Genomic DNA, 27,214 nt, shown 5'->3' on the forward strand with positions numbered 1-27,214 from the left:
CTACACTCATGTACACATGCGCAATCACACACAGGCACACATCACACACATGCACACATCTATACTCACGTACACATACACACATCACACACATGCACACATCTATACTCTCGTACACACGCACACATCACACACCCAGGGCTGGCAGACAAAGGTCAGCACTGGCACTCCCGACTCTCCTGGGTCCTAGAAGACACGAGCACTGCTCACTGCGCTGACACGCCGCCCCACCTCTCCGCTGGCGTGCTTGCAGTCCCATGTCTGGTTAGGTTCTTCCAGAATGAGGACAATGGAGAAGAAATATACTTCAATTCCACCAAGACCAGCAGGTCAGTAATGACACACGGGAGGTTGCCACTTCCTTACCTGTGCCTTTAACCACAAAAATTTGTTGGCAGGCAGTTCCAGAGCCACCTTCAGCATGTGGTGCTGCAAAATGGGAGGGGTCTCCTCACGAAGGCCCTGCTCAGAGATGACACCTGCATGTGTGAAAAGAGGCACAAAGCCACCCTGAGATGAGGGCCAGAGGTGCCCCATGACTGCTGCCTGGAAGAAGGCAGGCTGTGGGTCTGTTCCGTGTCTTGTACTTCCTTACCCAGGCTGTGAAGGGCACACCTTGCCTGACATCCTGCCTATCCAGGTCTATCCAATCCTTCAACAGCTCCAAATTCCATGCACCCCAAACAGCCCTCTCCATCACTCAGCCCAAAGTAGTCTGCCCTACAAGTGGAATCATGCCACCACACCATCTGCCGCCAAGTGTGGCCCCTCCTTATTGATTAACATAACTCCCCTACCTCACTATGCAGGGCACAGACCCTCCTACCCAGACCATAAGCATTTTTGTGAACACGGACTGTGGCTAGTGAACCTGACACGGAGTCTCAGTTCTTTAACCTGGTCTCTAGATTTTCCTTTGTTTGGGAAAAACACAGACACTAAGTCCTAAATAGCCAAATTCTGTAAATTCATACTCCTATGACAGACCACCTTTCATTTTCAAATGATTAAAAGATTATACCTCTTGGAAAAGATTGTTTGAATGGCTTATGTAAATCCCAAGAACGGTATTCGTGCAAGTCTTTTTCTGTAGGCCCAATTATAAAGACAATTTGATTATGCAACCTTGATCACCAAGACCACACAAGCATGGTGTTACTCTAACGGGATGTGGTTTGAACCTGACTCACTGCAGTAAAACAGGAGGTAACTCTGTCTAAAGTACGTCAGCATGCAAGCTGGCCTGTCCCTTCTCTTCTGCTGCACTGTCTGCAATCTTGCTCCTTTCCAAGGCAGCTTTCCAGTGAGCATCACATGACCTAGTTTGGGGACCACCCACAGCAGGTCACTCAAGCTGGCTGGCTTCCGGCTTCTGCATACTCACTGGTACCCTAAGGGTTCGGCTCATGTTTACTTACAGAAGCCAAGCTATTCAAAAATTACTGGTCCAAAGAAAATGAATCAGGGCGGTAGCTCATGCCTGTCAACTGCCCGCCAGCCTTTGAGATGCTCTGCCCCGGTCTACCACAGCTTCCTTCCTCCACATCTGGAAAGGCTGGTGGTTTGTCTTTCATCCCCAGACTCACCTTTCAGGAGCTTGCTAAAGTCGAAGTTGTACTGCATGACCACGTGGGGGAGCACCTGCTGATAGAGGCATATGACCTGGAGCAGCGCAGCTTTCAGAAGAACCGTTTCTGCATCATCTACAGCAGAAGGACACGGCTTGAGCTAGAAAACCTATTGCTCTTTGTCCCTGATCGGGGACTGCCAGCCACGCCTGAGCTAACTACATACTGAACACCAAGGCTTTCCACACATCCCCAGTACTTAGACTGAACATGTCAATATGCTAACAAGGGCATGGCTGTTTCAAGGGCCTGAAGTTAAGGTTCACTTCACTACTACAGCCTTGGGTAGGCCAAGGCTACCCAGCCTCTGGGCTTTCATGCCCTCATCTCAGCAGTAAAAATACACAAGAGGGCCCACCCACTTTAGGGCGGCTCTAAGGATTAATAAGGGTCTAAATACAGAAAACCCATTGCCTGGCCGAAACCACAAGGTAGGCCACTTCCCTCTGAGAGCACACAAGAGCTCCCCATCCTAAACCTCCCGTCCACTCACACAGCCCCCGCAAGCAAGTCTTCGGACAGCTAGCGTGGTATCCAGTTAGAGCGTATTTCTAACATACTCAAATTCAATCCATGATTTCATCATCTAGCTCTCTCCCTTCACCAAAAAAGAAGACAAGATCCTCCATACAAGAAGGGTTGTGGTCCTCAACACATAACCACCCCGGGGTGCACGTCATCTCGGGCATAGGCACAGAGTTGAGATGGCCAAAGTCCTCACCGCAGTAGACAGCCTTGCGGGCAGCTGGAGTCTTGTCCCCTTTCTTCGTCCCTTTCCCATCATCCTGTTTGATCTCCTGCTTTTTGAGTGACTGCCAGACCCATACAATGGTGTTCAGATCTGGCAAATTCTGAATGAGAAAAGAAATTTACGTATATATGACAATGAAAAGAAATGAATGAAATGAACATACAGAAAGTAGAACAAGTGAGGAGGAGCAAGCACACGCACGTGTGCATGTGAATGTGACCACAGTGTATACGGCGCGAGTATGTAAGAGAGACGGGAGGGTGCAGTAAGGACACGCTCACATCCTCTGTATGCTCTATCCTGCGATATAATTTCTAGAACTGTTCCCACTAAGGAGTGGGGGGAGGGGTGATAACAAAATGAACCCCTGAAGACACTGTCAGCTGCACCAGACAGTGAGGCAGAAGAAACACTTTTTGGAAGGCAGCTATGCTCACCACTATACTACCAACGCAGAAACACTTTTTGGGATCCCACAGCAATGACAACGACTCTCAGGAGCCAGCCAGTGCGCAGGAGCCTCACCTCATTAGCCACAGTTCTAGCAGTATGTGGGCAGAGCCACGGGCTAGGGAAAAGGAGTGTAATATGGCTCTTACTGAGACACGAGGTCCCACCAGAATCACAACCCGCTGTGTCCACGCAAGAGCAAGTAGCATGGTCTGCTTCTCAAGTCACCTGAGGACTTGTGGCCCATGCCCTAAGTATGACATATGAGAAGCACTCTATCAGTTATCCTCAGTAGGGTGCTAGGACAAGGCTCCCTGGCCTCTACAACCCCGCGGCCGTGAGGACACACCTCCTGGCTCCCACCCTCTGTGCTCCCAGGATGGGCTGACGAGGTCTACAGGAAACCCAAAGCTGGACCCATGCCCACCTTGCTCAGGGCTTCTCTGAAGAGCTGCACGAATTCCTCCATCATTGCGGCGGTGTACACACCTGATTCTTGCCACGACTCTTTATTCAGACAGTGTTCAACTGTCTTCAATGCTCTTTTCAAAATGACAGATATAAGGGATAAAGCTGTGTGCCTTACTGATGTGTTGTCCAGCTGGGAAGAAAAGACAGTAAGGGGCTAGACAGATGGCTCACATGCTGCAGGAGGTTCTGGCAAGCCATTCTCTCTCTCTCTCTCTCTCTCTCTCTCTCACACACACACACACACACATAAATTTTCATGGGGTTTTGAGGTAGGGTCTCGCTCAACCCCAGGCTGACCAGGAATTCACTATGTAGTCTCAGGGTGGCCTCACGGCAATCATCCTACATTTACCTCCTGAGTGCGCACCACCAAGCCCAGCTTCATTTTTCTCTTTAAAGAAAACACAGGGCTGGGAGAGATGACTTAGTACTTCAGGCACTTGCCTGTGAAGCCTGAGGACCCAGGTTCGATTCCCCAGTACCCACTTAAGCCAGATGCACAAGTAAATGGTGCTGAGGCTTCTGGGAAACGTGTACTTTGAGGACCAGCTCTTTTCAGGCATTGCTGGTGGACATGTTTGTGGAAAGAAATACATATTCCTAAATTCTACATCATCACTTTATATTGCAGAGGTCCTTAGGTCCCTTGAGAAACCACATTATGAGGGGCTCGTGTGTTTTTCACCACAGTGTCCTGAGCTTACATGAATGGCTAGGAGTTGTTGGCATTCAGGGTCATCTCCATCCTTGCAAGAAGGCCAGGCAGTTAGTTATGTGGCACCAGGGACACGGTCACCATGGTGTCCTGTGTGGGCATGAATGGCCCCATGGTGCACAAGGTAGCACATGTGTCTGGAGTTCATCTGCAGTGGCTAGAGGCCCTGGCATGACCATATTTTCTCTCTTTCTCAAATAAATAAATAATTTAATTTTAAAAAAAGAACATGCAGTTAAAGCATGCCCTGGGTGTCCCAAAGACTGATGGAACACAATCAGTCAGGCTGGTCTTCCCAGTACAGTCATGCACACAGCCCGAGGCTTCTGCAGAGAGGCCAATCAGACTTACATTTAGTGCCTGGGTAAACATGATCTTATTGCACACCAAAGGCACTGTGGTCACCAGCACCATTGCCAGTAGCCGCGGCAAGGGAATAAACTCTCTGGTCCAGAAAGCCCGGGAAATCTCAGGCTGGGCTTTATAAATCTAGGAAAAAGAAGAGAGTTAATTTGGAGATGAAGGAAAGTTAAATGTAAGCATTCAGTAGTGAATCCATTCCAACTAACCAATGATAGTGTGGTCAGACCGGCCCCAAGAGACACTCTGAAAGATAAGCACCAAGTCAGCGCCTACATCACTGCTTGAATGGCATCTCTTGGCAGTCACTGCAGCCCTTGACAGCCACCTGACAACCACACCATCCCTTTAAGCTTCATGAAAATCCTTTGAAATAGTCACAGATAACATCACAAACATGCTCATGGATGCCAAAGTGAGATTACTAATTTCTCTTGGGCCACATGACTAGAAAAAGTAAGGACTCAAGGCAGGCTGCAGAGACCACTTGCCAGAGCCCAGTACTAGGTTGGGCAGCTTCAGAACTAGTTCCCAGGATGGATGGTGGCCACAGGGCATCTTTCCCAAACAGGAGCCTTCTCATCTGGGATTCACACAAACACACAGGCGCTCCAAGAAAATTACAGAACATATAAATAAAGGCTGCTTTTACAAACAACTCCAAGGATAGACTGAGGTACAAGAAAATCTAAGATACAGGCTGGAGAGAGAGCTCAGATGGTGAAGAACTCGTGCTGTAACAAAAGGACCTGTAGAATCCACAGGCCAGGCATGTGGCACATGACTGTAATCCCAGTGCTGGAAAGGCAGATCCCTGTGGCTTGCTGGCCAGCCGGTCTAGCCTAATTAGGAAAGGTACTGGGCAGTGAGAGACCGAGTCAGAAAAAGATGAGCAGCACACGAGGCTGTCCTGTCCTTCACACACATGTAAACACACGTGCATGTGCTCCCACTCCCATACAAACATGCACACGCACAGGAAGTCCAGGCATCCCGTGAGGAATCAGCAGCACGGGCACAAGTTTGTAGTCAGGACAGGCTGAGCATCCCTGACCTGAAAATCCAAAATGCACAGCTTTCTGGAACTGACGCTCAGAGCTTCATTACTTACACACAGCATTTCAAATTTCAGACTTTTGGATTAGTTTTGCTTACCCAATGAAGGCCATGCAAATATTCCAACCTCCAAAAGCTTCTGAAATCTGAACCCCACCTGGCCCCACCATTTCCAGCTCAGGATATTCAACTTGACCTGCACAGGTTCAGCTACTGAGGCATTTCCTCTCTAGTTCAAGTTGTTCTAAGGACCTGACAGCCTATGGGGCCAAACATCTCATTGATTCCAATCTAACTCATGAGCATTAACTGACTCAATAGATTCAAAAGAAATACACCTCAAAATCCAGCTCTGTGAAAAGCAAAATGCTGTACTTAGAGGACAATGTCACCCAAGTGACATGACCTAAAATATCCATTATCCCTGGATGGGGGGCTTCACAGCAATTTATTATTTTTTTTTTTTAATTTTTTTTTGTTTATTTTTATTTATTTGAGAGTGACAGACAGAGAGAGAAAGAGGCAGGAGAGAGAGAGAATGGGCACACCAGGGCCTCCAGCCACTGCAAATGTACTCCAGATGTATGTACCACTTTGTGCATCTGGCTTACATGGGTACTGGGGAATAGAGCCTTGAACCAGGGCTCTTAGGCTTCATAGGCAAGTGCTTAACCGCTAAGCCATCTCTCCAGCCCTTCACAGCAATTTATGAAACAGGAAGCCAGACTTGCCTCCTGCTCCTTACACTCCACCCTCGTCCAGCTAACAGACATTACTGTTTGTACCTTGTTTAGCAGCTTGACATTATTTAGCCAAGTGGACTTCACTCTTGGGAGAAAGGAAAAATTCACTTCCTTGAAGTATTTTGTCAGCAAGTCCGGGCACACCTTAAGGATGTTCACCACAAGCTCGGCCACCAGGTCATCCTCAGCCGCAGTTTTCAAACCCAGTAAGAAGTGCAGGAGTGTCAGGTTGCCCCCTCTGTTGGGGAGAGAGATGATAGAGAGGTCACCAGAGAGAGTTCGAAGTACAGCGAGCACTGGCGTCACTCTCGGAGGCTCAGTAGTAACGTGACAGTAAGGACGTTTCTTGCAGAGCACTGAGGTGCTTCTATAGCCCGCGGGGGGCGGGGGGTGTTCCAGTGCTCTATCGAAGGGTGAGGGTTAGAGCCCCTTCCCCGCTCTCAGTTGCTGAAGGGGTCTCTACTTTATCCCACTGCCATCTCTGCTTTCCTCTTTCTTGCTCCTAAGTTCAATTTTACTTCCAAATAAGAGGAAGAAAGTCACTCTTGATATCCTACGCACTGGCACAAGTCTGAGAGGAGGAAAAACCATTGAGTTGTTACTTGGAATCAATTTTCTGGGTTCAATGTAAGCTTTACCATTTAGTCAGGGAAGTGGTGTAGCCTATGTAGCCATTCTCCTCTCTAAAAAGCTGGGGTAACAGCAGCACTCACCTCAGAACTACTGTGAGGCATGTCAACGCTCCCTTCCTGCCCTGAGTGACTCAGCTGAATCCACCAATTATAAGCAAACACGTGCAACACTTTCCCAGATGAAACATTCCCTGGTCTGTGTCTAAACTGCTATCCTGAGGCCTTGGTCCCCAAGGGCAGCAGCAGCTAGACTTCTCTGGCCACACACACTGCCAGCCCTAAGATGAGTTCAATGACATCCACAATTCCAACTTTAGCTACCACAATCCCACCATTTACTGGTTTCCACTGGATACTTATGAATGCTTGCTTCTGAGGAACATACACACTGGGGTTCAGAGTGTTGCAGTGTACCTGCCAAAGGTTCCCAAAGAGGCATCATAAAAATTAATCCCATGCTTGCGTGAACAGCAAAGATCCATGAGGAAGTTGTGAACAAGCTCCCTCACCATGGTTTTTCCTGCTTCTTCAGCAGACACCTAGGATAAGAACAGGACAGAGTCACCTGCCTAATGACAACTCAGAAACACTAAATCACACGCTGGGCATCATTCCAATAAGTAAACAAATAAACCCAAAAAACAGGTACAATGATAAAGAGAGAACTTTTTGTTTTAAGAACACTGTTAAGAAGGGCAAGTTTAAACCTGTATTTTAAAAAGTTCAAAATTGACTTAATTTGTCTTGTACTTTTGAATAAAATTCCACTTTCAGGAGTGTTTCTATAAGCCCTTGGGGATTCCTGGAAGAGGAATGTACAAAACAATGCTCAAAACAACAGGACATGGGCAAGTCACCAAGATAAAAGGAAGCAAAATAGTGGGTTTCTGAGAGACAAATTATCATAACATTAATAGGAAAATTGAGCCCTTACAACACAGGCCAAATCCATGTTCAGAAACACCGCAAGGAAAATGAAAATGCATGTTAGGCTTAGGCCAGTGTGAAAGCAACTATTTTAACTTACCACTTAAATTAATGATCACAAAATAAATTATCCCTGTTGGAAAGGCAAAATGTTAAGTGTTTCTAGACGGGCCTGAAAACAAAAACACACTGAAAAACTCCAAAAGGTGGATATGAAAGAATGGAAGGAAGAAAAAAGAGGCCAAAAGAAAGAAGGAAAACAAGAGTCTAGATGGGCCTTATAAATCTACCCAGCAGGCACTGCAGGGTCACTTAGATTACAAGGATAATCATTTCCTCACTTAAAAAGAAAGTAGGTTTGGGCTAGAGGGATGGCTTACTGGTTAAGGCATTTGCCTACAAAGCCAAAGGACCTCGTTTTGGTCCCCCAGGCCCCACATTAGCCAGATGCACAAGGTGGAGCATGCACCTGGAGTTCATCTGCATTGGTTGGAGGCCCTGGCTCACCTATTCTCTCTGTCAAATAAATAAATAAAAATTTTTTTTAATGTAGGTTTGTAGCCGGGCGTGATGGTGCACGCCTTTAATTCCAGCACTCGAGAGGCAGAGGTAGGATCGTCCTGAGTTCAAGGGCACCCTGAGACTTCTTGGTGAATTCCAGGTCAGCCTGGGCTAGAGTGAGACCCTACCTCAGAAAACCAAAAAAAAAAAAAAAAAAAAAAAAAGAATAAAACTCTTAAGATCAGAATAAAAATTTTATGTAATTATAGAAAACATTTAGGGGATGGATAGATGGCTCAGTGGGTAAAGCCCTTAAAGAGCAACTGTGAGGACCCGAGTTTAGATTCCCAACACCCATGTAAATGCCAAGTGGGCATGGCAGCTGGCCAGCAATCCTAGCACTTTGAAGGTGAAGCTAGAAAGATCCCCAGGGCAAGCTCAGTAGCTAGACTAGCAGAACTGGTGAGCCCTGACTCAAGTGAGACCTTGTATCAATAAAGAAGGTGCAAACCAATCAAGGAAGGTATCTGGTATCAACCCTTGGCCAGCACACACACATACCCACACGTATGAACATGCATGTACTCACATGCATACAAACACCAGCAAAAAAAAAAAAAAGGTTTTTAAAATTACCTCTAATACAGAATTAATTTAACCATATAATCATAAACAAAACAACAAAATTAAATAGGGTTAGAGGGATGGACTAACAGTTATCGTGTTTGCTAGCAAAATCAAAGGACCTAGGTTAGATTCCCCAGTACCCACATAAGCCAGATGCACACAGTGGCATGTGCATCTGGAGGTCATTTGCAGTAGCTGGAAGCCCTGGCACACCTATTCTCTCTCCCCTTCCCTCCCTCTATCTCATTCTCAAATAAACAAATGAAAATAAAAATATCCAAAAAACAAAACCTGATGATCAAATGAACAAATGAGGGAGGACAAGACCAACAGAAACCCATGATTCACCTCAGCACTGTCTGCGTTTTCTGGAGTGACGTCAGCAACCCCATTCCAGCCGTAGAGAGACGCTATGTGATTCAGTAGCTGTCCCGAAAAGAAACGCACCTTCTGGGTTTTAGTGATGTTTTTATTGTGAACCACCTGAATATAGGAAGAAAATTAAGCAAAAGAGAGAAAGTTAATTCTAAAATACTCAGCATTATCAAAATGGTACATGTGGCTGTTGGACAAATTGTGAAAGTAAAAGGAAAGCTGTAAAGAGACGCAATTCACCGATGTTCCTACGTAAGGTCGCCAAGTCCCATTTGGCTGCAGCTCCTTTCAGCCCTGCCCACTCAAACCACAACATACCCGGGGATGCGCTGGTTGTTGGTCTTTTCCTGAGAGGATACTTACGTATGACTTTGTGCATCTTTACTCGTGTAGTGTAAGACTTTCCAACGTTAAAAACTCCCTGAGAACATCATCTTGGGGGCCAAACACCCTCTACGCATTGAGTGGCCAGGGCTGACTTCATCCTCCCTCCTCCCTGCAGCGCTGCCCCAGGCTGCCTCCACACTCTGGTCCCCCCTCCCAGAGCTGCGAGCAGCACCTTCAGTGCATCTTTGACTAGGGAGCTCGCACAGGTTCTTCCAACGCAGTCCTGGCACAAGCTCCTGGCCCCACACACAGCTACTTCAAAATCAGTGGCAATGCAGCCCTGGTACATGTATTTCAAAGGCACGCCCAGGTGGTTCTGGTGCAAAGGACCAATTCACAGCAGCCACCAGTTCAGGTACATACGTAAGACCTCTAACACGTAGCCCCAAAGCCGTTGTCTTCAACAGGGGCTGTAACACTTGCTTCAGAGCAGCACCTAGCACTACGTGCCACTGGTCTAAAAGAGCTTGTCATGGTATCGTGTCTGCATTTCCTGGGAAAACGGCTTCTCATCCTTGGCTCCACTAATACTCCGCAGGCTACCTCGTACTTGGTGCGACAGACAGAGGCATGGCTAGCACTCACTAGGTGCTGGGGCCTTCCCAACCGTACAATCAAGAATACCTCCAGATGGAGAATGGAATTTCAAAGGGAAAAGTGCGGGGGGGGGGGGTATTACCATGGGATATTTTTTATAACCATGGAAAATGTTAATAAAAATTGTGAGAATTTTAAAAAAGATTAACAAAAAAAAAAGAATACCTCCAGATATCTTCATACGTTCTCCCCCTCACTCCCAGGGTATCAAAATCACTTCCACTTAAGAATCATTGTTTTAGCTGGGTGTGGTGGCACACGCCTTTAATCCCAGCACTTAGGAGGCAGAGGTGGGAAGATCATCGAGAGTTCGAGGCCACCCTGAGACTACATAGTGAATTCCAGGAAAAAAAAAAAAAAAGAATCGTTTTAAATACTACCTTAGTATTCGCTATGCTTATTAGTCATTCTATATGGGATTTTGACTTTTCATTTAGAAGGGTCAGGCTTTTTAATTCATCATTTAAGGTGCCCCTGAGTAAAAAAAAAAAAAAAAAAAAAAAACCTGATCCTTTTACTAAGTTTTAAAATTTCTGGAAGAGGGGCTGGAGAGATGGCTTAGTGGTTAAGGCATTTGCTTGAAAAGCCAAAGGACCTAATTTTTGATTAGGTTTGATTCCCCAGTACCCACATAAAGCCAGATGCATAAGGTGGCACATGTGTCTGGAGCTCATTTGCAGTGGCTAGAGGCCCTGGTATGCCCACTCTCTCCCTTTTACTTTAAAACAAATAAATAAAATAATGTTAAAATTTTTCTAACAAAAACATTAAAAAAATTTTTTTTTCTATAAGATACCTGAGAGCTAGACATAGCTCAGTTGGTAAAGTGTTTGCAAGCATGAGGACCTAAGAACGACCCCAGAGCCTGCATGAAAATCAGGGTGTGGCGGCACACGCGTGCAGCCCAGCGCTGGGGAAGCAGGCAGGTGCTCAGGGCGGCCAGTGTAACCTGAGTCGGCGAGCTCCAGGCAAGTGAGACACCCTGTCTCAAAAAAGTTGATGTGACCTTGAGAACAGCGACCCAAGTTGTCCTCTGGCCTACAAACACACACACACTTGGAAAGGACAAAATATACAATATGAATCAAACTAATACTTGGGTAGATAGGGAAATGAAGTATTGTCTGCAACTGACAGCTCACCATCACCACGCTGAGTTACTGTGGAACAGCTGTTCTCTTGTAGTAGCAAAAGGAGCGACGACACCACATGCTGCTGTGGCTCCTCTGTAACTATGGCGTCCTGGGACTCACTCTCCACCTAGGCCAAGGTAGGGCCAAGAAACTGTTGTCCAGACTATCTACCTGTAATCTTTAGAGCCCCCAAAAGCACTGGGGACCACGTCTTCACGCATAAGGAGAACAAACGACAGACACACTGACCACCACACACATACCTTTGTTTGCAGAGTGGATAACACAATGTTGATGGTGGAAATCCTATCCTCCTTTATGCCTGAGCAAAAAATGCAAGGAATAAACTCTGAAAGTAAAAGTTTCACAATATTACACTCAGAAGCATTTAGAAAATAAGAGAACATTACTGTTGAAATGTTACAGCAAATAATACTGATTATTCAAGTTCACAATAGGAAAAACCAGTTTCATGACACAGGAGGTGAAAAGGGGAAACCAATACAAGTGTGAAGAAGTTCAGGATGTGCGCAGCCCCATTTGACTTTCTGCCCCTGCCCCCCCCCCCCCACCCCCCAGGTAGGGTCTCGCTCTAGCCCAGGCTGACCTGGAACTCACTATGTTGTCCCAGGGTGGCTTCAAACTCACGATGCTCTCCTACCTCTGCCTCCTAACTGCTGGGATTAAAGGTGTGCGCTACCACGCCCGGCTTTTCCATTTGACTTGCATTTGCTCACATGAAGCAAAATCAACTTCATACTATTTGAAAGAGGATATGGTCTTTCAAAATGGCTCTCGCATAGACTTACTGAGAAACACAGCAAAAATACTGGTCATCCGTGTATTGGTTGATGGTAGAGTGTAGGAGATGTTGTTTATTTGCTTTTTGCTTTCTCTTCATACTTTTCCCTTGCTAGGAAGACAGCCACCAGACCCGGAGATGTGCCCACCACTGCTATTATACAAATGACCAGGGAGGAAAACCCCATAACAATTATAATTGTACTTGTTCCACACATGCTTAAAAAATATATGTAATTTCTACAAAAGTCATTATTTTAAAAAGGGAAAGGCTGGAAAGATGGCCTGGCGGTTAAAAAGCCAAAGGACCTTGGTTAAATTCTCTAGGACCCACATAAGCCAGATGCACAAGGGGGGCACGCGTCTGGAGTTCATTTGCAGTGGCTGGAGACCCTGGCATGGCCATTCTCTCTCCCTCTCTCTGCCTCTTTCTCTCTCAAATAAATAAATAAATAAAGTTAAAAAAAAAAAAAGGAAAAGGACTGGAGAGATGGCTTAGTGATTAAGGTGCATCCTGCAAAGCTAAGGACCCAGGTTTGATTCCCCAGGACCCATGTAAGCCAGATGCACAACATGGCACATGTGTCTGGAGTTTTGTCTGCAGTGGCTGCAAGCCCCAGCATGCCCATTCATTCCCCCTCCCTCCTTCCCTCTCTCTCTCTTTCAAATTAATAAATATTAAAATAAATAAAATATTTAAAAAGAAGAAAAAGAAAGAATTGGGGGCTGGGGATGTAGCTCAGTGCAGAGCTCTCACCTACCAGGTATAAAGTCCTGAGTTCAATCCCAATACTCCCCGCCCTCCCCCACAAATTAGAAAATATTAGGCAAACTCAAGAGTAAGATTTAAACTTAACCATAGGCCCATACTCAAAAGCAAACACTGCTAACATCTGAATTAAATGTTAGCCTTCTGTTGCATACTCACTACTCTGTTTAACATCCACTGCTATAACAAACTCCATGGCTTTATGACTGAGTTTACACCAAATCGCCTGTCACTTAGGACTGATGTCAGTTAGCACACTGACATCTTTAGTAGCAGCATTCCAACTATGATTCGATCCATCTCTTGCTGATAGATACTTAGAATCTAATTTTTGGCCAATATGAGAAAAATCTTCCCTAACTGAAGCTCTACTTAAATCCTCAGTTACTTCTTTGGACAACTGACAGTATGTGGAATTGCTAAATCAAACTTCTTAAAATTCAGATGGGCACAGCCCCGTTGCTTTGCATAACCCGTTCCTTTGGCAGTATAAATGAGTACCAGCCATCCTTCAGCACAATGCCAGACAGCTGAGAAGACCCAGGGCAACTGTAAGGAAACTCCCAGCCCTGACAGCAGCAAGAAGACACCCTGAGCTGGTTCCTGGCAATAAGAAGGAAGAAAACTGTCTAAGGCCTTGAGGAAGATTAATCTTCATTGTCAAGCTAACTGGATTTAGAAGCACCTAGGAAACAAACCTCAGGGTGTGTCTATGAGTGTGTTTAGAGTAAGGTTTAATTGAGGAGGGAAGACACACCCTGTACGTGACCCAGGTTTGACTCCCCAGATCCCACATAAGCCAGATGTACAAGGTGATGCATGCCCACGGCCGCACATGTGCACAAGGTGGTGCCTGCATCTGGAGGCCCTGGAGCACCAATTCTCTCTTGCGCGCACACTCTTTCTCTCTCACAAAAAAAATAATGAAAAAAGAGCTGCAGAGATAGCTTAGCAGTTAAGGCGCTTGCCTAAAAAGCCAAAGGACGCAAGTTCGATTCCTCAGGACCCATGTAAGCCAGATGTACAGGGTACCACATGCATCTGGAGCTCATCTGCAGCAGATGAAGGTCCAGATATGCCCATTTTCTATCTGCCCTCCTTTCTCATACATGAATTAAATTTAAAAACAACTACTAATGTGGGCAACCTTGGGGTGTTTGTCCTCTCTTTTCACCATCTTTCTGAGACAGGGTCTCCTGCTTTGGTGCTCCTGTACTAGCCTAGCTGGCCGGCAAGCTTTCAAAGCCTCCCGGCCCCACCTCCCACTGTCACGGGCAGCGAGTCCACACGCGTGTGCCGCTTTGCATGCAGCTTCATGTGCAGGTGCTGAGGAACTGAGCTCAAGGGGCTGACATCCCCTTCAACATCCCTTTAAAAAATGTCATCACTGGGGTTGGAGAGATGGCTTAGCAGTTAAGGCGCTTGTCTGTGAAGCCAAAAGGACCCAGGTTCGATTCCCCAGTACTCTTGTAAGCCAGATGCACAAGGGGGCACATGCATCTGGAGTTCGTTTGCAGTGGCCAGAGGCCCTGGCGTACCCATTCTCCCTCTCCTCCCACATACCCCCCGCCACTTGCAAAGACAAACAAAAAAAAGAATAAAAAAAATGTAAAGTCAGGTGTGGCACACGCCTTTAATCCCAGCACTCGGGAGGCAGAGGCAGGAAGATTGCTTTGAGTTCAAGGCCACCATGAGACTAACTAGTTAATTCCAGGTCAGCCTGGATCAGAGTGAGACCCTACCTCGAAAAATCCCCAAAAAAGTAAACAGTAAGGAGAGTCAGATAGCCAGGGCATGTCCTCTGCAGCCCAAAGCCATGAAGCCTGCTTGCCTGTCTCTGGGGGTGTGCTGTGATCTTTGTCACAGCATAGCTCAGCACTCCAGACAGCCTCAAAAGAACACTGACCAGCAGCATCAAGACAGGCCACAGCTCTGCTTTCGCATGCCCTTTAAGCCAGTGCACATGGCAACTGCAGAGGCTGCAGATTTTTAGAAGCACATGTTTACAGTGTGTTTTGCTGAACAAATGAAAGTGGCCTTTCCAAAGGGTCAAGGGAGAACACCTACCTTTCAGGTCCAGCACTTGCCCTATGGTGCTGTCATCACCAGCAATCAAGAAGGACAGGGCAAACTGGATGTAAGCCAGGCGGACATCATGTGTTCCCTGGAGAACAAAGGAGACACACATGTCAAGTGCACCTTGCATGGAGATAGAGGGCAGGCGGACACCTCCCAGCCCCGAGTCTTGTCTCCAGGCATCAGCGGATGGATGCCTGAAATAATTCCTCATTCATTAATGGAAGGCAAAGGATTTCTCTTCATCTTTCCCAACTGTTTATTCTTATTTGGCTTTTCCTTCTCTTTTGAACCCTAGTCTCAATACAAAAAAAAAAAAATTAATTAAAAACAGTGGTGTCTCTTCCCCTGATCCAAGTTTAAACTTCTTTCTTTATTAAATTTCTTCAGTTCATAGGCCACTCTGGTATAGGGCAAAAGACCCTCAGCCTGCAGAGATCCCTCCCCTGTTGCCTGCCAATAAAAATAATCCATTCTGTTTTTGAAAATCCAGAGATAATGAGGACACTGGTGCTGCTTTTGATGAGAAGCCAATGCAGCGATGTCTGGTTCTTATTAGAGATTATAAATACGTTACTAACTCATACCAGCAACCAGGCAGATGTTTCACGTTATGAACCCAGCAGGGAAGTCCCAGGACTGCAGCCCCCAAGCGTCAGCATGACCCAGGGCACAGAACACAAAGGTCATGACTGGGGCTGGGGGATAGCTAAGATGGTGAAGTGTTTGCTCCCCAAACATTAGGACCTGAGTTTAATCCCCAGAACCTACATAAAAAATCCAGACATGGCCAGGCGTGGTGGTGCACGCCTTTAATCCCAGCACTCAGGAGGCAGAGGTAGGAGGATCACTGTGAGTTTGAGGCCACCCTGAGACTACGTAGTGAATTCCAGGTCAGCCTGAGCTAGTGTGAGACCCTACCTTTAAAAAACAAACAAACAAAAAATCCAGACATGGTGGTAGCATGTGCTTGTAATCTCAGTGCTGGGGATGCAGAGACTTAAAAGAATTCATGGGGCTTTTTGGACAACCAATGAGGCCTAATGGACATGTTCCAGGCCAATGAGAGACCCTACCTCAAAAAACTGTGGATGGTGTCTGAGGAACAACAGTTGAAGTTGTCTTCTGGCTTCCACACAAGTGCATACACAATTACACAAGAACTTACACATACATGAACAAATGAACAAGTACACCCAGAAGAAGGCCATGATCAAAAGCCAACACTCCAAAGAGGTCACCAGGGCCATCTGATCAGCCTCCCCGCCCAGTGTGATTAGGATAAATCCCTGACTCTCGGCTAAGGAAGCCAAGGCACACACACAGTCACACAGCTCTCATCAGCTGTTCTAAAACTGCCACCTGAGCTTAGCCTAGATCCTCCGCAGCTTCGAGTGAAACTTTCCCCAACTCAGTTATGCCTGGAAACAAGCTGATATTACAGAAGAATTGCCTCAAATGCCCAGAAAGAACAACGGATTATTTCTGCCTTCCAGATAGTCAACTTAATGGCAGCAGAGGCAGCAAAAGTTATTGGGATGGTGATAATGACAATGACTGTTCCCTGAACACTTGCTATATACTAGGCACTGTGCCAGACACTGCACATCTGCCATCTCGTTCACCCTCCTAACAAGCTGAGGTGGAGGTGCTCAACATCAACACAAGACTGAGGAAACTCACTCCGGGCATGGCAGCGCACAGAGGTAGGAAGATCACTGTGAGTTCGAGGCCAGCCTGAGACTACACAGTGAATTCCAGCTTAGCCTAGGCAAGCAAGACCTACCTCAAAAAAAAAATTTAAGATCTTACTGCTAAAGCAGAATAAGATCTCGGAAAATAAGAGGTAACTGTATAAAATGTGCATCAAAAAGATGTGTCCTGCTGGGCGTGGAGGCATGCACTGAGGCAACGCACACGGGCACGGCAGCGCACGGAGGTAGGAGGATCACCATAAGTTTGAGGCCAGCCTGAGATACGTAGTGAATTCCAGGTCAGGCTAGACTCAACCTTGCTGAGCAAATACCGACATGTTCTGAATATGCCGAAGCGTCCAGTGATCCTCTCTGCTCTGGACACCTCTGTGGCCTCTTTACCATATGGAGCTGGGCCACTGAGAAGCAGTGTTGAGAAGGAGCCTCCTTCCTGAGGATGTTAACCCTTCGCTGTGCCTTCACCACCAAGTCATGTTCAGAAACCCCTCACGGCATCCGAGATGCTGGAGTCTTGTGCTAAGAGGATGAAAGACAACTAAGAGCCCATCTCCATCCTCAGGAAGCATCAAGCATTCGCCACTCCCAAACTGTGGAGTGGCCTTGTCATTCCGTGTGTGACACTTCATACTGAACAGGCTCCTGGAGTGAAGCCTGGTAAAATGCTAAAACTTGCCTAGAAAAGTTGAGTTAGGTTTTACCCTTTCCTTGCTAATAGGCTCATCCATCCATTCATTTCCACTGAAGTACTGAGTCAAGGCACTGGAACCTTGCTCCCAATTCTGTCAAAGCAGAGTTGGAATGGATCCTCCTAAGGCTTCGTCCAGAAAAAGACCCTGCTTAGCGCCCGCTAGTCCCCATCTAACATACTCCAGACAACCCCGAATCTCAGGTTCCTACACGGTGGAGGAAGTAGACAAATAAATCCCAGAGGCCCAGCACCTGCCCACCCAAGGCGGGCTGGCCTCCATTGTGACTCCCACATGGGGCCTGGCCTCCAGCTCTTCTTATGTCTGTAGTCCACTTCCTCAAAGGCATCTCCCTCCATTGAAAGAGGGCCCCATGTCCACTCTTCAGCCCCACCCTGTGACCTCAAAGGGATATTATCTCAGAGAGAAAATGTCCTGAACTTCCAAAGCACTTTCTAAAATAGACCGAAACATATTTGGAAAAACTGTTCTTTGGCAAAGGATTTCAGTAATGCTTTCCTTGGCTGGATGAATATATCTGAAACCTGCTTTCTTTAGGCGGCTGTCATAATTCCCTCTTAAATATTAAAAGACTTAACATAAACTGCTATCGGCACCTTCAACAACTAAATGGCAAGGAAAAAAAGCAAAAATGTTGTTTAAAAAGTAAAACACACTTAAAACATTTTTTTTTCCCCAAGGTAGGGTCTCCCTCTAGCCCAGGCTGACCTGGAATTCACTAAGTAGTCTCAGGGTGGCCTTGAACTCACAGCGATCCTCCTACCTCTGCCTCCAGAGTGCTGGGATTAAAGGAGTGCACCCATCCCACCCGGCTATACATTTAAGGGATTTAAACACACCTGACAAATCCATCAACCAAACACAACATGTACACCTTGCTTGAATACAGATTTGAACCAGTAAGTAAAAAGAATTTTAGACAGAAAAATCCAGAGTCCAAACTGGGCATTCACAATGAGAAATTAGTAATGGTGATGGTGCAATAATGCTGTGGTTTTAAAAGATCTTTTTCTGCTAAAAGCACATACTAAAATATTTATAGTGAACTATGATTCATGTCTGGGATTTGCTACACAAGCCAACTGCAGAGGTGGGGTGACAAGTGGCTGACACCGGCTGCAGCTAGAACATGGGAGTTCCTTTTGCTGCTCTAGCTTTTATGTCCTCGGCATTACTCTGAAAAAAAAAAAACTTAAAGTCTACACACCACTAAATATAGCATATAAGATAATTTAAGTAGCTGGTATGGAAGATCACACACAAAGTACAAAAAGTCCTAAATTCCCATTTTATAGATCCTGGAGAGGCAATACAACCTGTCTTGAGAGCCTGAGATGAAATGGCCTGAACAGCTGGAATTTGGAAAGGGAACTGGGGTTCTCCATGTTATCTGGGCTTGGCAGATGGCATGAGGAGTAAGTGCATTTACTCTGACAGCTGGGATAGCTAAGGTCTAGAGAGATCAGGTTGGCAAGGGAAGGAAATAAGATTGATAATTACTGCCAGGGTTTTGGCCAGCTAGCCAAGACCAAAGATCATGATATCCCCTAGTGTGCAAAGAGCTGACATATTCTTATTATTTTTATTTAAGTGTCAGAAGCCATTACTCACTGTCTGGAATTTACTGACATGTAGCACAGTACCTAAGAGGCACTAAGACATGGGCTTTTTTCCCCAGAAACTACTTTACTTGTGATCCCAGTAAAACCCTTAACATCAGAACAATCTCACAAAGCCGTAAAAGTTACTTCTTCTTCTTCTTATTATTATTATTAACCCTTCACCCTATTTCCTGGCAATGTAGAAATTCTTACATCCCAGGAATTCTGAGAATAAGCTCGCAAACTCTCCACGTTGGCAAACAGGAGTCCATTCCTGCCCACCTGCTCTTTCTGCTCAGAACGCAGGGCAGAGCTCCGGCCTTGGCAGCGCACAGCAGGTGAGCCCATCTGGCAAGCAGGAGCAGGCACTGCACGAGCGGCGGCCGCACGCCCCTGCGCCACCGGCAGCTCAGGATCCCAGCTGCGCCTTCGCCCCCAGAGCCCTTCCGAACCTAAGCGGCGCCTCTAGAGCCACCAGGGAGCTTCCGTACAGCTCTCCTGAAGAGCAAGCATTCCCACTCCCATCCCCGTTGACACAACTCAGCCCCTCCCATTCCAAGATGACACGAGTGACTTTCCACGGAGCCCAGGAGTCCTCTTTGAGGATATCACGGGCCTAGAGTTCCAAGTGGGCAGAATGGGAACAGAACACAGGTCTTCTTTTCACTCAGAAGATGCTCACAGTGGCTAAGTCACCCTTAAGGCCACAGGCACTGTACTTCGAGCCAACCTCCTCCCCTGACCTGGGCCCAGATATGCCTTGATGTCCCAGCAGTTACCATGGAGAGGTGTATGTGTGTGTGGTGGGGGGGGAGGGTAACCTCCTCAGTGACAGAGGGAGGAAGACACAGCCTTCATCAGCTACTGGGGACTAAGTAAGAGAAGAGGGAAGAACAAGCCACTATCGCCCTCCAAAGGAAGGGAAGGGGAGATGAGCACGACCTTCAGTATTCTCACCTTCGAACCCCTCTTGGTCACCAGGGTATGCAAGGTCTGTTTATTCAAGTCAAAACGGCTGCAGACATCCCTGGCTGCTTCGGGCCCCTGGGTCACCATGGCAGTCATCAGTTCCAGGCAGGCTCGGCCCATCCTGCTCAGGGACAAGAAAGGAAGCATGTCAGAAATAGCAGAACTAGAGGGCTACCTCATCAGAAAGCCAAGTGCAACCCTGGTTTAGGATCTGTTACCCCACACCGGAAAAATTAAAGTAGAATGAATGTCATTAACTTTTTTAGTTTGAAAACAAAATGCACAGAGATGGCTTCATAGTTAAGACACTTGCCTGTGAAGCTTAAGGACCCATGTTCAACTCTCCAAATCCCACATAAGCCAGATGCACAAGTTGACACATGTTCAAGGTTGCACATGCGCCAAAGGTAGCATACAAGTCCAGAGTTTGAGAATAGTGGCTGGAGGCCCTGAAGCATCAAGTCTCTCTCTCATTAAAAAAAACAACAACAAAAAAAAAACAAAGCTAATCTATTGGGCTTGCCCTTAAAAACAAAAAGGGCTGGGACTCGAAAGATGGCTTAGCAGTTAAGGCATTTAGCTACAAAGCCAAAGAATCTCGGTTCAACTTCCCAGGACCCACATAAGCCAGATGTACAAGGGAACACATGTGTCTGGAGTTCATTTGCAGCGGCTGGAGGCCCTGGTGCACCCATTCTCTCTCTCTCTCTCTGCCTCTTTCTGTCTCACTCTCTTGAATAAATAAAAGTTAAAAAAATAAAAAAGAAAATTTAAATGCATGGACTGAAGGAGGCTGGAGGTTAAAAGTACTATTTTTCAGACTAACAGCCTGGGTTCAATTCCTCAGTACCCATGTAAAGCCAGATGCACGAAGTGGGACATGCATCTGTAGTTCATTTGCAGTGGCAGGAGGCCATGGCATGCCCAAACTCACTCTTTGTCTCTGTCTGTCTCTCAAGCAAATAAATAAAAATATTTTAAAAAGAAAACTTCCCAAGAAGCTATAAAGCTGAGACTAAGGAAGACCACAATACAAAAACAATGACAACTTCTCTTAAGTAACCCACCAGTGACTGAGGTGTAATCATCATGTAACCTCATCAGTCACTGTGTCTGCGGGACACAAAAGACAACACGTGCACAGACACCTCTCAAAGTGAGCTCTTGGCTGCTTTTCTCCTCGGGGGCGACCCGCAACTGGTATTCCAATGAGCTCCTGCTCCATGCAGGGCAGTTCCATTTGCTGGGTTATAAGACAAGCAAGGCTGCTGCCCACATACACCTTGCATCCCAGTGGAAGAAGACAGTCAACAGAGATGAGTACTATGTCAATAATATAGTATGTGTCTGTGCGCAGAAAACCAGAGCAGGCTTAGAAGACAGAAAGGAACAGCAATCAGTACTACTGAACCTAGGACACCCAGTGAAGGCACTACGGCACAGTGCTGAGACAGAGATGGCCCATGACTACCTGCAGAAGAGTTATGATATGCAGGGCATGTGGGGGCTATTCCCAGAGGCAGCAGGAGCAGCAACAGGGCTTGAACGGAATGGAAACTTGGTGGGAGGAGTAAGCCATAGTCTTGCCACTCCCAGGAGAGAGAAGGACAAAGGCACAGTCCCAGCAGTCTTTGACACAGCTCAGTGCTCCTTAAAGAGCAGACAGAGAGCAAAGGTCAAGGTCTAAGACACTTGCAGAGAGCTGAGCTACGGAGAGGCTGCGCCCAGTCACAGACAGCAGCTCACCTGTAACCCGCTGCATACAGAGACTCGCAGATCAGCTTCATGTGGTTGTTCATTAGCTTCTTCACAATGTTGGTGCCCACAACATGAAAATGTGAGAGGTCGCTGGCTGTCCGCAGTAATATGGCCTCAAAAGCTTGAAATATTAACAACATCTGTAAAGATGGAATAGAAATACCATGAGTCATTACTTTTCCTCTTGCACGTATGTGCTCCGCCTCTCTTATAGAGTTAGGTCTTCCCAGATCCTGAGCCAGAATAATAAAGGCGGAGGTGACAGCTCAGCAGGCTCAGGTATCAGGTACCAGGCTCTGAACTAGTAACAGAAGAGCTTGCTTACAATGATACAAAAGGAAGTGAAGGGAGAAAGCTCTGTTGATGATGGGGGAAGACAAGAGTTTGACAGCCTTAGAATATAACCCTGACAGCATCAAGTTCAAAAACAACCCCGATGTTCAATCTCGTTGGAGCCAAAGACTGCAATCAATTCCATGTGTGTTTCATAGCAGAATATCCCCATTGTTAAAATAAGCCAGTCACATTTTAGGAATCTGAGATCCTGACTTCTGACATCATTTACTAAGTATTTTACATACTTCACTTTCAGGCCGCTTCTCTCCACTCAGGAGCTGGAAGAGCTCAGCACACTCCACCGAAATCTTTATGTATCCTTCCACGACATCATACATGTCTTCTTGTGGTAGTTTCTTGGCAGCAGAGACAAAGGCTTCCAAGGCTGAAATAAGTGATGTTCAAAGACCAATAAGAATGTCTCCTCAGAACAATCATAGCCACGACTAAACCCTGCTTCCCACATTTTGTGATGTTCAACCACCCCCCCATCCTACCTGCTGAGCCACAGAAGCCACTGAATTGTTCCCCCCAAAACTCACATGTTAAGGCTGTCACTCCTACAAGACTATTTGGAGATGGGGCTTTTAAGGAGATCATTAAACATGCATGAAGACATCAGGTTGAGGTTCTAATCCCACAGGATTGGTGTCCTTGTAAGAGAAAGAGATATGGGAGAGGTCCTCGCTGAAGAGGAGAGACCATGTGAGGACACAGCGAGAAGCAGCAGCGGTGTAAAATCCAGAAAGACAGCCTCACTCAAACTGACCACAGCGGCACCTTGATCTTACACTCCCAGACTTCAGAACTGAGGACACAAATGTCATTTAACCCTTCTTAATACAAGTACAGTACTTTGTCGGGGAAGATTTGGCAAATGAATCCATACGGACATTAATTACAGAAACACTCCAAATGGTGCAGACAGCACAGGAATACAGCTGTGGGTGGAAGAACTCTCAGGCTGCAGTCATGACTCTAGTCTTTAGCTGTACCCTGTAGTTACCATCCCCTCATCTGTGAGGTAAGGACAGGAACAGAAATGACCCATGCAACATGACCAGGAGCTCTTCCTATGTTGTATCAGTTAATGCTCTCCACACCATAATACTGTTTTCCTATTTTACAGACAAGAAAACTCAGTTCCTTGTCAATGACGTTCAGCTAATCAGTGGCAGAGCCAGGCCTCAAGCAGCCTGGCTCCAGGGCCCATCCTCTCCCTGTAAAAGCTGAACAAGGGCTGGAGAGGTGGCTTAGCGGTTAAGCGCGTGCCTGTAAAGCCAAGGACCCTGGTTTGAGGCTCGATTCCCCAGGACCCACGCTAGCCGGAGGCACATGTGTCTGGAGTTCGTTTGCAGTGGCTGGAGGACCTGGCATGCCCATTCTCTCTCTCTGTCTCTTTCTCTCTCTGTCGCTCTCAACTAAATATATAACAGTGAACAAAAAAATAAAAATTTTAAAAGCTGAACAATACCCACACACTGGACAGAGCTCACAGCTGCCGCTACAGGTGGCATGCGGTGTCTGCATAGTGCCTGTCTCACTGCCAACCCCCAGACGTGCAGAGAACCCCGGTGTTCTTCCAAAGCCCAAAGGTGTATATCCTAGAGGCACGTTTGTCCTGTTAGGCCACCTTAACTCAGGGGTTCCCTCCCGATGGCCTGATCACTTCCTGTATAAGCTTCCTAGCAGGGACCTACAGGCCCAGCACCATCAATGGAGCCACCCTTGTGCCGGCTCCCCAGCGGCTCATCCTATAGAGCCCAGGTTCTACAGAGCTGCCCTCTGTGACTCAGTATGCACAGATCTGCAAACCTGGACATCCGGGCACAGTATGAAAGCACAGGCTACAGGTGGTACAATTTCATGGGCACCTTAATCCTCTTAGGGAGAGACTTAATGTTATTTGAAAAACAAAGAAGGGAGGGACTAAATATTCCTATTAACACACACTTAGCCATTACCAGTAAAATAAAATCTTAAATATATCAAGTACTAATAGTCTTACTAACCCCAAGTCTTCACGTAAATATCAGGGCCAGGTGGTCCAACAGCCTCCCACAGACAGGGGAGAAAATGTGAGGCTACATTAAAACACCACCTACAACAGCCTCTGAAAGAGATTCACGCGCTCACCCACTGACTTCAGCTCTGCCCTGTCTTTCCTCCACTTCACCTACATATTCTGACATGGGCTCTGCTGCTCTGGGTCTTACAATCAAGTGGGGAAGGCAGATCGTCACAGTCACATAGCAGAGCTGGGGAGGTAATTCAATGGGTAAAGTGCCTGCTATACAAAGTGTGAGGACCTGGATTCAGAACCCCAGCACCCACGTAAATGTTGTGCTTCTGTAGTGGGTATGTTGGCATGTGTTCCTGTTTGTGCAGACACCGCATGTCTTCCTCAGTTACTCTCCCCCTTCTTTATCAAGGCAGTCTCTCATGTTTGAACCAAGAGCTTGCCTACTTGGCTGGTCTAGCGAGACACCTTGCCTCAGGAAACCTACCTCTGCCCCTAGAGCGGTGAGGCTACAAGGCGCACTATGACACCCACAGGCATCCATGTCAGGGCTGGGGATCCAAACTCAAGTCCTCAAGTCCTTGTGGTAAGTGCTACTGCTGTGAGTCTTACGTGATGTTTTGTTTTATTATTATTATCATCTATCTTTCTCACTTGACTGTACAATTCACAATGGCAGAGCCTGTGCTAGATTTTTATTCACCCAATTATCTCTATCCTGGGGGGAAAAAAACCCTAGCTCCTATTAAACACTAAATAAAATGCTTAATTATAAATACTGAGGTCTCCAGGCATGGTGGTGTATGCCTGTAATCCCAGTACTTGGGAGGCTGAGGTAGGAAGATCGCCACAAGTTAAAAGCCACGCTGAGGGCTGGAGAGATGGCTTAGCGGTTAAGTGCTTGCCTATGAAGCCTAAGGACCCCGGTTCAAGGCTCGGTTCCCCAGGTCCCACGTTAGCCAGATGCACAAGGGGGCGCACGCATCTGGAGTTCGTTTGCAGTGGCTGGAAGCCCTGACACGCCCATTCTCTCTCTCTCACTCTATCTGTCTTTCTGCCTGTGTCTGTCACTCTCAAATAAATAAATAAAAAATGAACAAAATATTTTTAAAAAAAAGCCACGCTGAGACTAAATAGTGAATTCCAGGCAAGCCTGAGCTACAGTGAGACCCCTACCTTAAATACTAAAGTCAGTACCACTTCCTAGCACAAACTATCAAAGACAAGTATTAAAAGTTGGATGATAAAATTTCTGGAAAGAAAACTCAGAACTTGAGGACTCCAATTCATTTCACAGTTAATTTAACCTGGGAGAAAGGCTGTCACAGTCTTATTCTAGCACAGTGCCAATATTTCCACGTGATGGCTCAGTTGGGCTCTTCCTCCTAAGCCATGCACTTTCCTGAGGATTACAGGTAGCTGTGAAGTGTGGCCCACTGGACACAAAAGTAACATTTAAAATGACAGAATCTGCTCCATCTGATCCAGTCCTCGTCAGCTGACAAGTCGTGGTGGAGGCTTCTGGAGCGTGTTCAGGGGGTCAGCACGTTTGTGCTAGCGGATCACAGCTGAGGGACATGGTAGTGACAGCCCGAGGAAAAGGGGGGCTGTGTGTCACCAATATGCCCTGAAATGACTGAGGATGAGGACCTGCGTGTCCCTTCCTGACAAGCGCACTGAAAGAGGTTCTGGAGCTTGCTATGGATCGCTGCCCGCAAAGACAACTGTGCAGACGCAATAAGCCCAGCGGAGTGTGCAGCGCGCCGGAGGACGCCGTGCTCAATGGCGGCGTGCGTCCCCGAAACCCAGGAGCCTGGCCCTGACTATCGGTGATGCAAGAGCTGCAGAAAGGGAGAGACTGTCTGGGCTGTGTCCAGATCGTGGCCAGCCGGCCCCCGGGCCTGCCGCGACCTCCCCTCGCCCCGTACTCACCGGGCCCGGGGCCCTGCGGGTCCCTCAGCCGAGCCTTGAATCGCACGCCCGTGAGCTCTTCCGCACGGGCTCGCTTGACGGCGTCGGCGGCGCCAGCCGGGTCGTGGGCAGAGGCTTTCCGCTTGGGGACCCCCATGGCCCACACGGCGCGGTGCGCAGCGGAAACAACGCGCCCACCCGCCCGAACCAGGAGATAGGGGGAACAAGCCGAACGCACACGCGCCGGAACCGCGTGCGACACGGAAGGGGCGGGACCGGCGGACAGGAGCTCGGCGGAAGGGGCGGGGCCTTGCGTCCAGGGGGCGGGGCAGCTATGGAGTTCTGTGGAGGGGCGGGGCTTTGGGTGCAGGGGCGGGGCCTTGTTGCGGGGGCGGGGCCGGCGAGGAGCTCGTCCGAAGGGGCGGGGCCTTGCTTCAAGGGGGCGGGGCCAGCGATGGAGTTCTGTGGAAGGGGCGGGGCTTTGCGTCCAGGGGGCGGGGCTCGGAGAGGCGGAGGCCCCAGTCTCCGGGGCTGGAATCCTGGTCCCTCTGCTTGCGTGACTGGCCAAGTCCCGATGCGTCACGACCCCTGCGCGTCTCTGAGGCCGTTTGGGACGGATCACGACGTGCCTCCTGCCCTCGGGGACCCTGAGCATCATCTCCCTGGTGCTTCTGGATGCACCCCTCCCCCCGTGCCCCTGAGGCGTCATAGCAGTGTCATGAGTTCGGATCCCCGAGTGCCCTGACCGTGTCGCTGGGAGACCTTCCTTCACACCGCGGGCGTGTGGGCCGCGAGGACTGTCCCCGGCTTGATGCCAGGCGGGATTATTGCCGAGAAACCCTCGCTTGGAGACGTGGGATGGAGATTAGGGGTCCCTAATCCAAGCTCTTATCCCAACCCGAAGTCAAGCTGGGCTTGTGTGGTAGGATGTCCCTCGGACTGATCTCCATCCCACGCTGGGGGAGGAGCGAACGACTTAAAACTTCGGTGACAGCTTTCCTCAGAGCAGGGGCTCCACCTCGTAGTTCCTCTTACTAAAGTGGGGATGGCAAAGCCAGCTCTATTGGGTCCTTGGGGCTGTTGGAAATAGCAAGTGATGAAAAAACTGCTTTGGGCCTGGGGAGATGGCTTAGCGGTTAAGACACTTGCCTGCAAAGCCTAGAGGACCTACGTCCGATTTCCCAGGACCCATGTAAAC

At 47.6% G+C, this 27,214-nt stretch overlaps 1 protein-coding gene across 3 annotated transcripts in view; it reads right to left on the reverse strand.

Moving 5' to 3' along the window:
* Positions 1-26,178, reverse strand: part of Urb1 (URB1 ribosome biogenesis homolog) — a 63,794-nt gene extending 37,616 nt beyond the window's left edge. For all 3 annotated transcript variants that reach the window (XM_004654440.2, XM_045149420.1, XM_045149421.1), the window contains exons 1-14: positions 26,038-26,178; positions 22,331-22,470; positions 21,738-21,889; positions 19,980-20,112; positions 14,991-15,087; positions 11,617-11,702; positions 9,210-9,344; positions 7,221-7,345; positions 6,217-6,412; positions 4,367-4,504; positions 3,257-3,430; positions 2,350-2,479; positions 1,587-1,703; positions 367-479 (exon numbers count right to left, since the gene is read on the reverse strand). In XM_004654440.2, coding sequence (XP_004654497.2) covers positions 367-479; positions 1,587-1,703; positions 2,350-2,479; positions 3,257-3,430; positions 4,367-4,504; positions 6,217-6,412; positions 7,221-7,345; positions 9,210-9,344; positions 11,617-11,702; positions 14,991-15,087; positions 19,980-20,112; positions 21,738-21,889; positions 22,331-22,470; positions 26,038-26,173 — 1,872 coding nt within the window. In that variant the 5' untranslated portion in view covers positions 26,174-26,178. The remainder of the gene's footprint in view (positions 1-366; positions 480-1,586; positions 1,704-2,349; positions 2,480-3,256; positions 3,431-4,366; positions 4,505-6,216; positions 6,413-7,220; positions 7,346-9,209; positions 9,345-11,616; positions 11,703-14,990; positions 15,088-19,979; positions 20,113-21,737; positions 21,890-22,330; positions 22,471-26,037) is intronic.
* Between the last annotated feature and the right edge of the window lie 1,036 nt (positions 26,179-27,214).

The sequence above is a fragment of the Jaculus jaculus genome, chromosome 5, assembly GCF_020740685.1.
Source record: "Jaculus jaculus isolate mJacJac1 chromosome 5, mJacJac1.mat.Y.cur, whole genome shotgun sequence".
NCBI lineage: Eukaryota > Metazoa > Chordata > Mammalia > Rodentia > Dipodidae > Jaculus > Jaculus jaculus.